Source organism: Clupea harengus, chromosome 11 (genome assembly GCF_900700415.2).
Source record: "Clupea harengus chromosome 11, Ch_v2.0.2, whole genome shotgun sequence".
In the NCBI taxonomy this organism is placed as follows: domain Eukaryota; kingdom Metazoa; phylum Chordata; class Actinopteri; order Clupeiformes; family Clupeidae; genus Clupea; species Clupea harengus.
Window position 1 is genome coordinate 6,040,567 of NC_045162.1, and position 13,986 is coordinate 6,054,552.

General features: G+C 39.4%; 2 protein-coding genes across 2 annotated transcripts; both read left to right on the forward strand.

Moving 5' to 3' along the window:
- The first annotated feature begins 1 nt into the window (after position 1).
- Positions 2–2,231, forward strand: LOC116222431 (1-phosphatidylinositol phosphodiesterase-like). The gene is made up of 3 exons (XM_031576483.2): positions 2–355; positions 613–671; positions 1,033–2,231. The coding sequence occupies exons 2-3, from the start codon at positions 625–627 to the stop codon at positions 1,883–1,885; spliced, it is 900 nt and encodes a 299-aa protein (XP_031432343.1). The 5' UTR covers positions 2–355; positions 613–624; the 3' UTR covers positions 1,886–2,231.
- Positions 2,232–5,055: 2,824 nt separating this feature from the next.
- On the forward strand, positions 5,056–9,143 carry LOC105891873. The gene is made up of 7 exons (XM_012818055.3): positions 5,056–5,199; positions 5,500–5,674; positions 6,253–6,369; positions 6,490–6,546; positions 6,949–7,140; positions 7,353–7,472; positions 7,608–9,143. The coding sequence occupies exons 2-7, from the start codon at positions 5,501–5,503 to the stop codon at positions 7,662–7,664; spliced, it is 717 nt and encodes a 238-aa protein (XP_012673509.1). The 5' UTR covers positions 5,056–5,199; position 5,500; the 3' UTR covers positions 7,665–9,143.
- The last annotated feature ends 4,843 nt before the right edge of the window (positions 9,144–13,986 follow it).

A 13,986-nucleotide genomic window follows, 5' to 3' on the forward strand; every position in this document is an offset into this window, starting at 1 on the left:
TTGGAAGTTGCGCTACCTCGAATTGTTCAATAAGTGTACTCTAGCGGTGGGGAGGGGAATTGCATCAAGTTTAACACAACTAGTACAGAATGTCAACACATTAGAGCTCATATGTGCATGAGTTCACATATGGGTAGATCTGTTTTTTTTTTTTTTTTTTCTCTACGACAACCCAGATAGTTGCCTTGGCTACACACAGCCTGCCGCCCTTTTCTAAGGTTGATAAAACATGACTTGTCTTTGGACACCCCCCTTTTTCAAACTCTGTAAAAGACAGAATAAGTTGCTGATAAGAACACAATCCCACAGCATACACATTTCAAAGCTTGGTTCACCTCATGCCTATGCTGAGAAGGTAATTACGTATTTGAAGTTTATCGTTTGATTGTATGCTGAGTCGTAGAGGGTTGGGACAACTTGGACATTTATTCTCATGTAATTTATTTGTAGCTTTTTAGATTTTGGACAACGGCCAAAATTTTGGTTTATTCATTTAAATTGGTGCCTGGTTGTCACAGTTGCATGTGTGCATAAGTATTCTTTGAATTTCTTTATTAATTTTAACAAACAAAGTAAGCTGTTAGTAACTTATGGTTTTGTGTGTGAATTTAGTAAAGACCAGACATGAGCAACAAATTCTTACGGAAAGTTCTTTTTGCCTCATTGCTCATGTAAGTATGAAAGATGGAGGTTTGTATTGAAATGGGATCCTTTTATATTCAGTACTATTGATAAATGAGTTGAATAAGAAGCCATACTTGTATTATCAACCTTATTAAAATTACGGTTAGAATGTGCAGTTAATATTTGCTAACAAAAGTTAGCGCAGGAGCTGGCAAATATCAGAAGGTAGAAACATTGTGAGTAATGAACGCCATCAAGATTAAGCTTATCTCTATACACATTTGAGAGATTTACACAGTTCCATTTATCTCTAATGAACACATTACCCTTGAAGACCTTGATGTCTGAGTGCTCACAGATTTCGAAAAAAAATAAAAACCCCTTTCAATCCTATGTTTAATCTCACAGGACATTCCAGGACATGAGCTACAGTGAGAACCAGTCATTTAATGATTCAGCCGATCTCAGACTACCACAATCGTATCGTATTGACTGGATGAGATCCATTGACAACAACAAGTTAATCTCTGACATCACAATCCCTGGTACCCATGACACCATGGCTCTTCATGGGGGCCCGCCTGCCGAATGCCAGGCCTGGTCACTGGCAGCTCAGCTCAGGGCGGGCATCCGCTATCTTGACCTGAGGGTGTTTGCCCTCGACGATAAGCTCTATATCATGCACGGAGTGGTTTATCAGCATACCACGTTCACTGAAGTGCTGAGCACTATCCGGGACTTTCTAAAGGAGTACAGAAGTGAAGCTGTTCTTGTGAGGGTAAAACCAGATCTGTTTGATAAAGACAAGGTTGAGGGCATGGTTGCACAGCTCATTGTGGGTGATCGAGATATTTGGGTTGAATCAGCCATACCAAGAATGGTTGATGTTAGAGGCAAGATTGTTTTCCTGCAGAAAGACAGCTTTAAGTTAGGTATTCCAATCCTGGGCACTGACAAGGAGGGTGATTATGAGGTCACCCACATCTCTGAGAAAGAGCGTAAAATTGAGAAGCATTTGAAAGAGGCTGAGAGAGATTGTGGCGGGGACTATGTAGTACTGTCTTACTCAAGTGGCACAGGCATCGGCACACTGGAGGGTGTGTTTTTAACACCAAAAAGAGTGGCAGAGAAAATTGACCCTTGGTTCTATGGTTATCTGAATAACCTTGATCCAAGAAAGGGCTCCTGTTGGGGCATCATTGCTATGGATTTTCCTAGCTTTGACCTCATACAAACTGTGATCAACCTAAATCAATTTTAGTTGTCACCTTGTGTTGTAAAATTTCTAATTAAGACTATGCAGAATACAATGTTCATAATCAAAAGACATTGAAGTCAGAACAATACATGTATAGCACAGATACAAACCTATTTGTATGTATGATTAGTGTATGATAAGACACCATGAGAACCTGTCAATCAAATATCGTATTCTACTGGTGGATCGGGATTAAAAAAATCAGCGATGTTACTTAAAGCACACAAATCTGAGTGTCAGCAATGACCTCATAACAATACAAGTCTCTCATGTATTGGTGTGTACAACGACATTCCAGATTATTTCTCATGAAAATCATGAGAGAGGTTGCAAAACAATAAATAAAGACTACCCCATGTATGACTGCATCTGTGATTTGTCCAGGCGTGGATTGGCCATTAAGAAGTTTGGGAATTTTGGGCCAGTCTTACAATCATTTTATTTGATTGTATTACTGAAAATATTTATATATACAAGAAATATTTGTATTGGACCTTTTTAGACTTAATGTAGTGAGTGATTTCAGCCGCTGGGGGGGGGGGGGTGTGCATAAACATTTGGAGTAAAGTTAATGTTGGAGTTCTCTAAAGTGCTCAAACTTTGGGGAAAAAAGGTCATCGACTTTTTTGACTGTAAATGGGTACAATAAACATAATTTCTGTACACTAGGCGTATTCATCAATTCTGTTTCACATTATAGCCTACAAGGCAAAAATATATAGCCAGCCAAGCAGAATATGTTTCTGTTAAATACCTACTGTACAATGTAAACAAACAGGTTAACATGGCACTGAAAAAGAAAGGGAAATGAGAGAGCAGGGACCAGTACAGATTCAACATTATAGCCGAACACCAAGAATAGAAATAATAGATCAGGTTTTTTAAATTAATGATTGGTGTGTTGATTGTTAGTTTGAATATGGCTAATCACATTGGGGCCAGTTGACAACAAAATCCTGGACTGCGTTTCGTTGACAGTCCATCTCTTTTTGTCTGAGATTTAACCAAATTGCTACAAAAGCGATTAAAAGCTCTGGCAGCAGTGTGAGGCACCAGAGATAACAGGCAGATCAGATGAATGGAGAGAGCAGCCAAACTGCTTTTCTTAGTTATTGTAAGTTTAGTTATAATAATAATATATAATTGTCAGACTTTATTCGCACAAGCAACACACTGCAACACACACGTGATATATGGAGGCGACACAGGACACACACACACGCAGGCCTGAGGTCGCTGTGAATTTAGCCTCTGCTTTTTCCCATCCCGGACTGTCCTTCCTCCAGGACCCCAGGAGCAGTGGGCAGCTTTTAAGCGCCCGGGGACCAAGTGAAGTGAACCGTCTGTCTTTGGTCAGGGACGGACGAAGAGTGTTCTGTTCTTTTGCATGTTTTTTTCTGTTGGCGTTCTTAGTGGAGGAAACCCCTTGTGAACACGGGGAGAACATGCAAAGGAAAATATGTTAAAATTCCTTGTGCTATTGATTGGCAGCACACAGTCTTCTCACTGTCACATACAGGACTCATACCCAACAACCTAACCTAACCAATATAACAACAGCCCAACCATAGATCCTGAGCAGCAGTATACAACAACAATGCGCAACTGGCTGGTGAAAGCCGCAACATGCACCACATGTTGTACTCAGGATCCGCAAAGCCTCTCCTTCACAGTACACCATGTGCTGCCTGGAGCCCACAGGTGCTAAACACAACAGCATGACTGCCCAACCATAGAACCTGAGCAGCAGGATACAACAACAACAACAACAACAACAACAACAACAACAACAAAGCTGCCCTCTTGAGCAATTCACTAGAGTTTTCAAGCAGGCACCTTCCTTCATCAGTGATCTGTTGAATTAGGCCCACCACACCTCCAGAAGGCTCAACAGTAGTGTCTGGTGACCCAGACCCACACCCCTTCATACTGACGATAGGTTAGAACACATGCCACTACCAGAGACAACAGCAGATACACCTTAATGAACACATGCCATACCAGAGACAACAGCAGATACACCTTAATGAACACATGCCATACCAGAGACAACAGCAGATACACCTTAATGAACACCACAAATGATCAGTCTGCTCAATTCAGAACTTTATAGAAATAATGAATGGGTTTGTAAAGACCCTATACAGCCCTGGAGTCATGCATTATAATATTCATTCATCTGAATGGGAGTTCTCAGCACATCAAATTGAGCATCACCACCATTGCAACAGCACAAATTAACACTTGAGGGAACATACTCTTTGCCAACAAAATCAGTTTTAGAATTTGGCCAGCAGAAGGCAGAACTGGTTGAATCTGACTCCAAAAAACCGGCCCTGCGCTGCGCTTTCAACCCAAATGCTAGTTTGAGGCTTTCGGGTCATTTTGTTGGGTTATTTAAACTCTTTCTGGGTTGTGTTCGGTTGTCCAGTCGCTGGGTTAGTGGTTGAGGGCAGTGTCAACTCCTCTCGATGCAATGGATGTGACATATTCTACCCAATGGCCGGGCCAATTTAACTGAGTTGTTTCATTATTTGAGCTATGTAACAAGTTTGAAAAAGTTGTTCATCTTTCCCAACCAATTTGGGTTGTTTTCAACCCAGCAAGTTTAAGAGAGTGTCTCCCTCCCTTTGTTGGGGAGTGTAGTCTGTAGGCATGAAGGCTAACACTAAAGGCAAAACTCAGTACTTTACAGATTCACTGACAACTGATAACTTTCCAATGCAAGACTGAAACCCTACATTTCTGTAACCAATGCATCATAGGTTTATATAACATGCAGGTCTAAATGAGTACATGAAGTAATACATCCCACTGAGAGAAGACTACATGGCAGTCAATTTAATTTCATAAAAATGTGCTACAATTCGTCTATGTCAAGTTTATTTAACCATGCTGTGTTAGAGCACATCATATCAGACACTGATCCTGACATGATAGACATGAAACTACTCTATGGGCCAGGTCCTAATGAATCTCTTAACTGTAACTACCATGACCAGATGTATCCACCCATCGCCAGATATTTCTACTTGCTAAATAAACTTGCAGAATGCTTGAAAAAGTGTTTCTCCTCATGTTTAAGACATTCTAAACAGAACTAGACATATACTTTCTAAACAGAACCTTTAAAATGTATTCTCATTGCCGTGTCGTAGGTAATAAGGAACCCGAGTGAAGTGGTATATATTGGGTTAAAGTCCATGCGTGTCGAGGGGTTGGATCTATCGGGGAACTGCGCCATCATCACGCTCTAATATCTAGCGACAGAGAAACAATCGTGGGGTGATATTTTGGGCTTTTTGTTGTAGTTAAAAGTAAGTATAAATTGAGTTTAAACCATGACTGTGTTTTTTGTTGTAACCCTTAACCTAATAGTCTTTCTTAAGCTGACATGATACCTGCCTTTAACTAACTTCCTGTTACTGTACTTTCACTTTCCCTCTGGCTAATCATATTTCCAACCAGGGCATGGTAATGAATTGACGATTTTTGAACTTCTCCCTTTTAAATAATGTTTGTCCAGGCTGGGTGTTGTCCTGGGGGAAAATAAACACATACTGGAGTTCGTGGTTGTTGACTTTTTTTTTTCATTCTCTTAACCACTTAATTAACAGGATGTCAGTGACAGTGATGAGGACGGAAGGGGTGACCGTTTTAACCGTGACCAACGATCGAAAAAGCGACTGTCCTTTGCTGTGTCAGATCCTGGGGAACCTCTGCTACAGCCCACTATGCTCTGTATCCCAGAGGCTCAAGGGGACTTTTGGAGGAAAACAGACAGCCTTGGGGGTGATGGCATGATTACCTTTTTTGGAAATACTGTGCTGTACTGTGCATCTCAGCTCAAATGTGTAGTGTTTCTGTATTATCAGTCCTTTTCAGTAAAGTCATCTGCTAAGGCACTGGCTCCCAAAGTGTGGGGCAGCCCTGAACAACCACATGGTCAAAGTAAGCATGGCAGTGCTCCTAAAGCATAGTAGTCTGTCACTAAACTATTTGGTGGTGAGTTTATAGCCTACTTTGTACTCAGGCCTAAATAGGCTTGTCTGGTCAGGGCCTTTCTGCCGTTTATCCTAGACTATATGTAAGATGAAGGAATAGCCTAAATACAAAGGAGGGCCTGCAATGAAAAGTTTGGGAACCACTGTGCCAACAATGACAGAGATGATCGAACATGAGGGTAGCGTGCGGATGTTTGTTTGAGAGATAAGATGACTGGATTGATGATTGGCTCGTAATGGGCAGTGCTTCTATGCTTAATATGTTGTAATGAGTATTCAGCCATTTCGTTTGGTTATGCATTTCCACATGCTTAACACACGTTATGATGATGCACTTTGTCAAACTGTTACCTTATTTATCCTCAGATGGTCCAGGTCATGATTGGATTGCTAAACATCAGCATTGGAGCAATAGTTGATGGATCACGGGGTTATGATTGGAATCGCATTGTCGGCCAGGCTCCCTACTGGCTTGGTAGTTTGGTAAGGCTAAACCTGATTGGGTCACCGAGTTTGTTTTTTTCCCTTTAACTATCTTCACTCAGAGCATATCTGAAACTCAAATTGTGCTCATAGAAATCTTGAATCTGTGCCTTTTTTTAGTTCATCCTCTTTGGTGGAATGTGCATTCTTGCAGAGAAGTTTCCAAGCCCTTGTCTGGTGAGTTTTTTGTGAGACCAGTACGATTGTGTCCACTGGGTTAAAAAATACTTTAGTTTTTTGTAAAAACTTCTTAGCTCTAAAAACATCTAAGGATCTGTTAAGCCAACACAATGTAGTATAAGTAGGACCTCTGTTGCATGTTATGGTACATAGCTGATTCGCTTAGAAATACAAATCAGGCGCATCTTCTGAAATATTAGTTTGAAATGGTTGTATCCAACCACTTATCTTAATGCTTTAATTTATACAATATGTGCTACATTTGATAGGCTTCACTAACAAATAGCCTGGGTAAAATGCTCAGGCTATCCATGTACAGACCTGTGAACTGTGCTGATACCTTATTATTTCACCTACTGTGCACAGGAATGTTAGTATGTGTTTTGTAATTTATTACAGGTTGTCATTACCGGGATCATGAATTTTATAAGTGCTGCCTTTGCTGTAACTGCCATAGTGATGTATGCAGTTGGCATGAATATAGTGATTCATAGATCTTACCATGATAATGATTATGATTACGATCCCACGGCACAACCACCCTCGGAGTCTCAGCAAAAGTTGATCGAAAGTAGTCGAGCCACTGCAAAGGTAATATTTGCATTTCCCATTATTGGTCTGGTTGACCATGCACAGCAGTTGTATACATATCGTTTCCATACATGTGGTGTGTAAAAAGCAGCTGAATTACTACTTTGAAGTAGCTACTAAACTATGTATCAACATGTATCATAAAGCACCATATTACTCATACTTATTGGGATGAATAATTGTACTTGTTCTTGTTTTCTGTGTTTCCACAGCTTATGTGGTGTGGAATGGACATCATAATGATAGTCTTTGCAGCTCTACAACTTTGCATTGCCATAAGTGCTGGTGTCTTGGCATTTAAGGCTGCTTGCAAGAAGGAAACAGCTGGACAGGTGTGAGAGCTAAAAAAAATAGCTAAAAGAGTAGTTAAAATAGACTTATTTTAGAGTTTAAAAAAAAACCTTCTACTGAACTGAATTGACAGGTCTACTTAATATTCCATATCTGTTTTTGTTCTGCCCATGCAGGATCCTGAGCTCACCAAGCCTCTTGTTGATGAAATCTTGTCCTATCCAACAGTTTAACATGGCCATATCCAGGGTGCGGATCAATCAGAGGGGTGGATGTTTTTGATTTTGTTTTTCTTCATGACAACAAATCACGAACCACAGTGGGCTATATACAGTAGACTAGGCTATTACAGTAGGCTATTTCTTGCAAACGTTAAAGTATGCGCTGGCTTAAAGGTACAGTGTTTATTTTTAAGTGGTATCTATTAGTAGACATGAATAATTGTATTCATAATTATGTTTTCATTAGTGTATAATTACCTGTAACTGTGAATCGTTGAGTTTTCATTAGAGTGAGCCCTTCGTATCTACATCGGGTCCTTTTCCACGGAGTCTGCCATGTTGCACCGCCATGTTTCTGGACCAAAACACTGGCTCAAGATAGGGCTTTTTGCGTTGTTGTGTCATTTGACCATAGGTACTCGCACATGCTTGTAGAGGGAAGGGTATTCAGCTGGATGCAGTTCAGCAACCTGACCACAAGATGGCACTAAAAACTACACACTACCTTTAAATAGATAAGATAAAGGCCAGGTGTACATTGCAAGCACTAGCCAGCAGTATGTGATCACTACAAGCACTAGCCAGCAGTATGTGATCACTACAAGATAATTTTTGTGTAGTAGAGTTTCCTGAACTGATTGATCTTTTTGCCCTCCGCAAATTGTTAACCAGGTAGCTCTCTAAGACAGCTTGAATATATAAAGCTTACCGATTTGGTTACAGCAGATATCAGACATTCCAACCATTGGTGCAGCAAAACAGAAATCTGCCCCATTCTTTACACCAATGTGTCAAAACGCATCTTTTACTATTTTAATTGTCTTTGTTATTTGTTAATGTCCACTTGTCCGTCCCATCCTTTGAGACATTCTGGCAGTTCCCCTCAGCCAGGGAGTTGCCCTCCATCCTAAGAACAGTTGCTCTTGTAGTCGCATTCTCACTTAATATTTCTAGGATTATTTTTTTAAGGGGCCGGTAAAATATGACTACTTTCATTTGGCTAGCTATTTACAGTTTACACATTGGTGACATTCTGAAAATCCGATCAAGGCCAATGCAACCAGGATCATCACTAACCGCGTTGTGATCTGTCACGCTGTCACCTCTCACGCTGTCACCTCTCACGCGGTCACACCAGACAACAGGAACAGTAATATTTCTGATTTTATTGTTGTTTGCACTATAGACAGTTCTGTTCTAGACGTCGCAGCGCTTGATTGTATATTTAAAATAATTTCATTTGAGGTGTTATATACGGTCTTTTGGTGAAGTAGCATTAATCACTACGGGGGGATATATTTTGTCTCCAGGAAGGGATACTTTTGGCCATTTCTAACCATATACACCACTGTAATATGTTAGTCTGTCTGCCAAACTCTTTATGTAAACTGATTTTTCTAGTTGGCTTTGAATTTAGCTTGCCCACTATCTGCAACTGGTAATGTTTTTCCAAGAATATATCAAACTCATTAAATATAGACTGCATGAATACGAATGGGTCCGGTCTGCTTCACAGCATGGGTGTAACATGAATATTTAGATTTTTAGATAGTATTTGTTTTGACTATACAACAATCAATCCTTTAAATTTGCCAAATGAATCTTCATGATCATCATTACATTAAGTGATTATATTTCAATGACCCATAGTTGCAGAGCACTCTTCATAGACATGATAAGGACAAGGGGCATCCATTGACGAGGAGTTGTTTCACAACAGCACTCTCTTGACTTTATAAAAATATCTGAATGTAACGCCTGCTATTGAGTTCTGCAACAGAAGTTACGTGGGTATCACATGCTACTGACAAAAATTCAACAGTTAAAAAATGAATCCTTCTCCATTATTGTTTATTGGTTTGTTAACAGATCAAGCAGCAGTGTCCTACTGAAAGCTTTGTTTGAATTATGATCTGGTACAGCAAAGTCTCCATAACATTAACATTACTGTGGATTTAATGTTAAACTGAGACATATCCAACCATAGACCTTACAGCAAACCTAATAAAAGTCTTTGTTTTATGATTCAAATGAATTGACTAAGTATTCTCTTATCCAGCGATGTTCAATGGTTTGACATAGAGCTCCTCACAATCACTGAAGGAAATGTTCAGTGAAGTGTGGCTAGCCTTAAATGTTCTCAAAACAATCTCATAGCTAAATTGGAGTACAGATAAACAGTAATATAAGGCTTCAGTGTATCGTGAAAAATCCTGCAGGGGGTCTGCAGGGTTTTCTTATAAGCAATCTTTGACTGTGTAACTATCAGATGTTTTTGTATCGGTATGACGGATCCATGTAGCTTTTTTTAGGGACAAATGATGTGGCACGTTAGATTTGAAACCACTTTTGTAGTTGTAGTGGCAGTATAGTACGTAAGAGTATAATATGTTATCAGTGAGGACATTGAGGCTAATGTAAATTCTTGATGTTTTTAGTTGAATTTAAAGAACCATAATTCAATTTGTAATGAAGGTTCAGATGAAAAATGGAACCCAAACAGGTTGTTCCCAGAAACTCTGGCGTCAAAGAATGTGGATACATGATTCTTACATGATCAGCTGAGTTGAAGGATGTCATCTTTTTTGATTAGTTAATTTTCCCAGGTCAGGTCACCCACCAGGTGGCAACATTCCACCAGATGCCGAGCAGAGCAACACACTCCATTTGAGAGTCCCACTCCTCTTCACAAGATGGCAGAACTAGTGCTTCCTCTTGTCCTTCTACACATACAAACTCTTGTAATTCTACACAAACAAAGAGATACGACAAAAAAAGAAAAGATGAAGTACCTCTGACGGGAGATGACAATGATAGGACAAACAATGACTCGGCATTATCTATTTGTTCACCAGTGCTAACATTCTATGCATTACAAGCACACACATTATTCAAAAGCGACCAACAGGCATATACAGGATCTTCTAAAGCCATAAAAACGTCTCTTCTCAGTGACTAACTGCTTTTGCTTTTTTGCACAACAAGGGTGGCAACATATGAAACAAATCTGTGTAGGCACACAGAAAATGATCCTGATATAATAATACAGTATACATGGTGTTTGGGGACAGGATAAAACAAATGCCGCTCTTTTTTGTCCAGGAACAGCTAAGTGGTGCTTTACAGATGTCTGCCACCACAAAACCCCCATGTAAAGGCAATTGAAACAGACAAAGATGGGTGAGATTAAGCAATGGACTAAAATATGTCTGTGTTTTTAAAAGGCTTTTATTAGAGATGGGCTTGTCTATTGCTTGTCTCACAAGAATAAGCTGAGAGCATTCTTTGGTGGATGAATCATCAGGTGAGAATCATAAGTCTACCGCTGCAGCAGCTGTGTATTTTCTAATGATCTTTGACAGAGACGTTTGAAGCAGTGTTTTATTCACCCTGACAATAACTTTCATAGAAAGAGAACAAATTAAAAATAACAATTTCAATCGATGGCAATGAAGGTTTTGCCTGACATCCACTCCTTACCTGCTATTGGACCTAGCAAACCATCTACTTTCAGCATGTACGAAGGGTTGTCCCTGTAGTTCACAAAAAATATTGTTTGTTTTGTCAGTAGGCGACACTGCAGCCTGGCTGCACCTGTCCTATGTGACAGAAGAAATCTATAATATTATTTTTAAGGTAAGATCTACCTGATGAATTTGCTTAAGTGTTGTCACGAAGATGATCACGACATGCTAAGAATAACATCTGAAACATCATTCAATCAACTTTCTAAAAATATTGTCATTGTAAAATCATTGAAGTGTGATTTAGAGATGGTGCAGTTCTAATAACTTCAAGCAACCTGGTCTTCAACACGATGTACATTTTGAGGTTACCAGGTCTATGTGAAAGTGAAAACACAAATAGTTTCTACTAAATCAATTAAGTACCAAAGGACTTAAAAAAGTGCACATGAAATAAAAACAGTACAGTGCTTCCCATCCTATGTGAGCTGAAAAGCAATGGTTAGTCCCTGTGGTCATTCCTATTGTTCAGAAATAACTACTGGGTTGCCTAATGTCAAGACAAAATATGAAAACATAAAATCATTTCTGTCATTGTCAATGCGGTTGGAGAACAGTTCAAAGAAAGTGGATAATTTTTTTCCTTTCTATAGGCTTTCTTTGAAGGCAGACCTGGGAGAGTGCTCTGGTGTTCTCATTAGGTTACATGAATGGCAGTCATTAGGTTCCTTGCAGAGGAAACTCAATATGTCCTCCTTGCACACAGTAAACTTGTTGTACATAGCATTTTAGGCTCATGATGTGCCTCAAAAATTCTTGCAACCTTCTACCAGGTCATTGGCTTATTCTGTTATGGCGCTAATATGTTACTGGTGAACCAACAATTATCTGATAAATATAATATTCAGCTTTTCTTTTTTTGTTAGTCTGAGTGGACCAAATAGCATTATTGCCATAGAGACCGTTATAAATGAGGCACAGGGTAACATGGAGGTGACAAGCAGCAGCACAATGCATCCCTGCATCCCTGAGCGTATCGTCCCATTGCCACGTGATGTTTTTCTGCGTTCCTGAGGTCACCTGATGGGCCGGACTCAATGCAGGGTTGTTTGGGCAAATCACATTTATGGAAGAGTAATTTTGGGCCTGATTAAAAGCATTTCTTAAGCTATTCACCACAGCAGCACGTTGAAACCCCTCCTTAGAGCCAGCGGAGAGCAACTGAAGAAGCAGTCGTCCCTTTTCAGTGGGTCATAGATATTTTTTTGTTGGAACTTTTCATCCAAAAGCAAAAGGGTAGTGTTACATGAGATAATAATGACCAATTGTCAGTCTTCTCCGCAGCGTTAAATCTTCTAAAAAGTATTAAACCAAAGAGGAAAGGTATTTGATTCATCAAGAATTTTGCAGATTTTACCTTCATGACACGTTACATTACCAGTTGAATCTCTAAAACATGGTGAATCCCTTTAATTCAAGGGTCTAGAAGGGTCTAATAGGATCTAGGGTCAAGGTTTCATGTCTTGTAAAGTCAATCTGTTCTTCAGGAGAAGAACAAAAATCCATATTAAAAAACTCACTTGGGCCCAAAATCGACCCTTGAGGAACACCACATTTATTTTAAAAGCAATTGTCAATAATTAGAAGTGACAAAATACGTAATCAGTGTTTTTGTATGTATACATGAAAGGATGATTTTTTTATTTTTGAGAATATGACAAAAAGGGAATTGAACCATTTGTGTGGCATCATGTATGGATATGTATTCTTCTGGTGCAATGCTACTGTTTTCCCTTTTGCTCAGATAACACTACATTTGCTGACTTTGTTTAAGTGTAAGGAAAGCAATAGGACCACTTCTTGATTCTCTTAAATAATGAAAAAATGCCTCCTAGCAACTAGAAAATGGGGACTTCTAGTCATCTCTAGGGTTTGAATTAGCATAAAATAAGATTAGCATCTGATAGCCCATGCGGCAGAAAAGAAAGTAGAAGGACCAGAATAAAATAAAACTGTGAAAAATGTTATGGAAAAAAAACAATGAAACAAACAAAAACACTTAAAAGGAATAGAATAAGGAGAAACAGTTCTTTGACACATCCACATTGAAGTATAACCCCACAAAGTAATGGCAAAAGTTTGGTACGCACCATACAAATACAAAGACTAGACAGATTATGATGCATGTTGTACTGTGAAGGAGGGCCTTTACGGATCACGGGTACAGCATACAATGCATGTTGTGGCTGTCGCCAGCCAGTTGGGCACTGATGTGTACCCTGCCACCCTTGCTATCCTAACTATAACTAAACATAACTCATCAAAACTAAACAAATACAATTCCCATACACCTGGCCAGGCAGCCTCTCTCTCTCCCTCTCCTATATCCTATTGCTAGTGCTTACAGTATATGGCTACTGATAAAGTGTTTCTTTCTTCCCCTCCTAGTCTAGACTATCTTCGCTGTAGAAACCCTCGGCCCACATGTACACATCTCCACCAAATTGTCATACACTATTCTACCCTGTTCTCTATGCTAGCATTTTCCTGCAATTTATATAAATGCCCCTATCAACATGTTTTTCTGCTCCTACTCTACTAACCCTTGTAATAGTAATAGTTAAGCTGTTTTGTTTGTATCATGTACGTATATGCCATATGATATTTGTATGTATTGTGTACATTTACCACATGTATGCTGTGTACATGTACCACTTATTTCCCCTTCCCTTAGGTCCTGCTATGTGAGTATATATGAATTGCCAACAAATAGCACATTAATTGACAAAATAAAAGGACACCTGTATAGCCCATTATAGCCCAAGACTAATATCATGGGCAGTAGCTGTGTCTGTTATAGCATCAAGAAT

Excerpts from the sequence above, each read along its gene's own strand:
- LOC116222431 (XM_031576483.2), top strand. The coding sequence starts at position 625 with ATGAGCAACAAATTCTTACGGAAAGTTCTTTTTGCCTCATTGCTCAT. Across the intron at positions 672-1,032 it reads CTTTTTGCCTCATTGCTCAT|GACATTCCAGGACATGAGCT; the intron begins GTAAGTATGAAA and ends TTAATCTCACAG.
- LOC105891873 (XM_012818055.3), top strand. The coding sequence starts at position 5,501 with ATGTCAGTGACAGTGATGAGGACGGAAGGGGTGACCGTTTTAACCGTG. Across the intron at positions 7,141-7,352 it reads GTAGTCGAGCCACTGCAAAG|CTTATGTGGTGTGGAATGGA; the intron begins GTAATATTTGCA and ends GTGTTTCCACAG. Across the intron at positions 7,473-7,607 it reads AGAAGGAAACAGCTGGACAG|GATCCTGAGCTCACCAAGCC; the intron begins GTGTGAGAGCTA and ends CTGCCCATGCAG.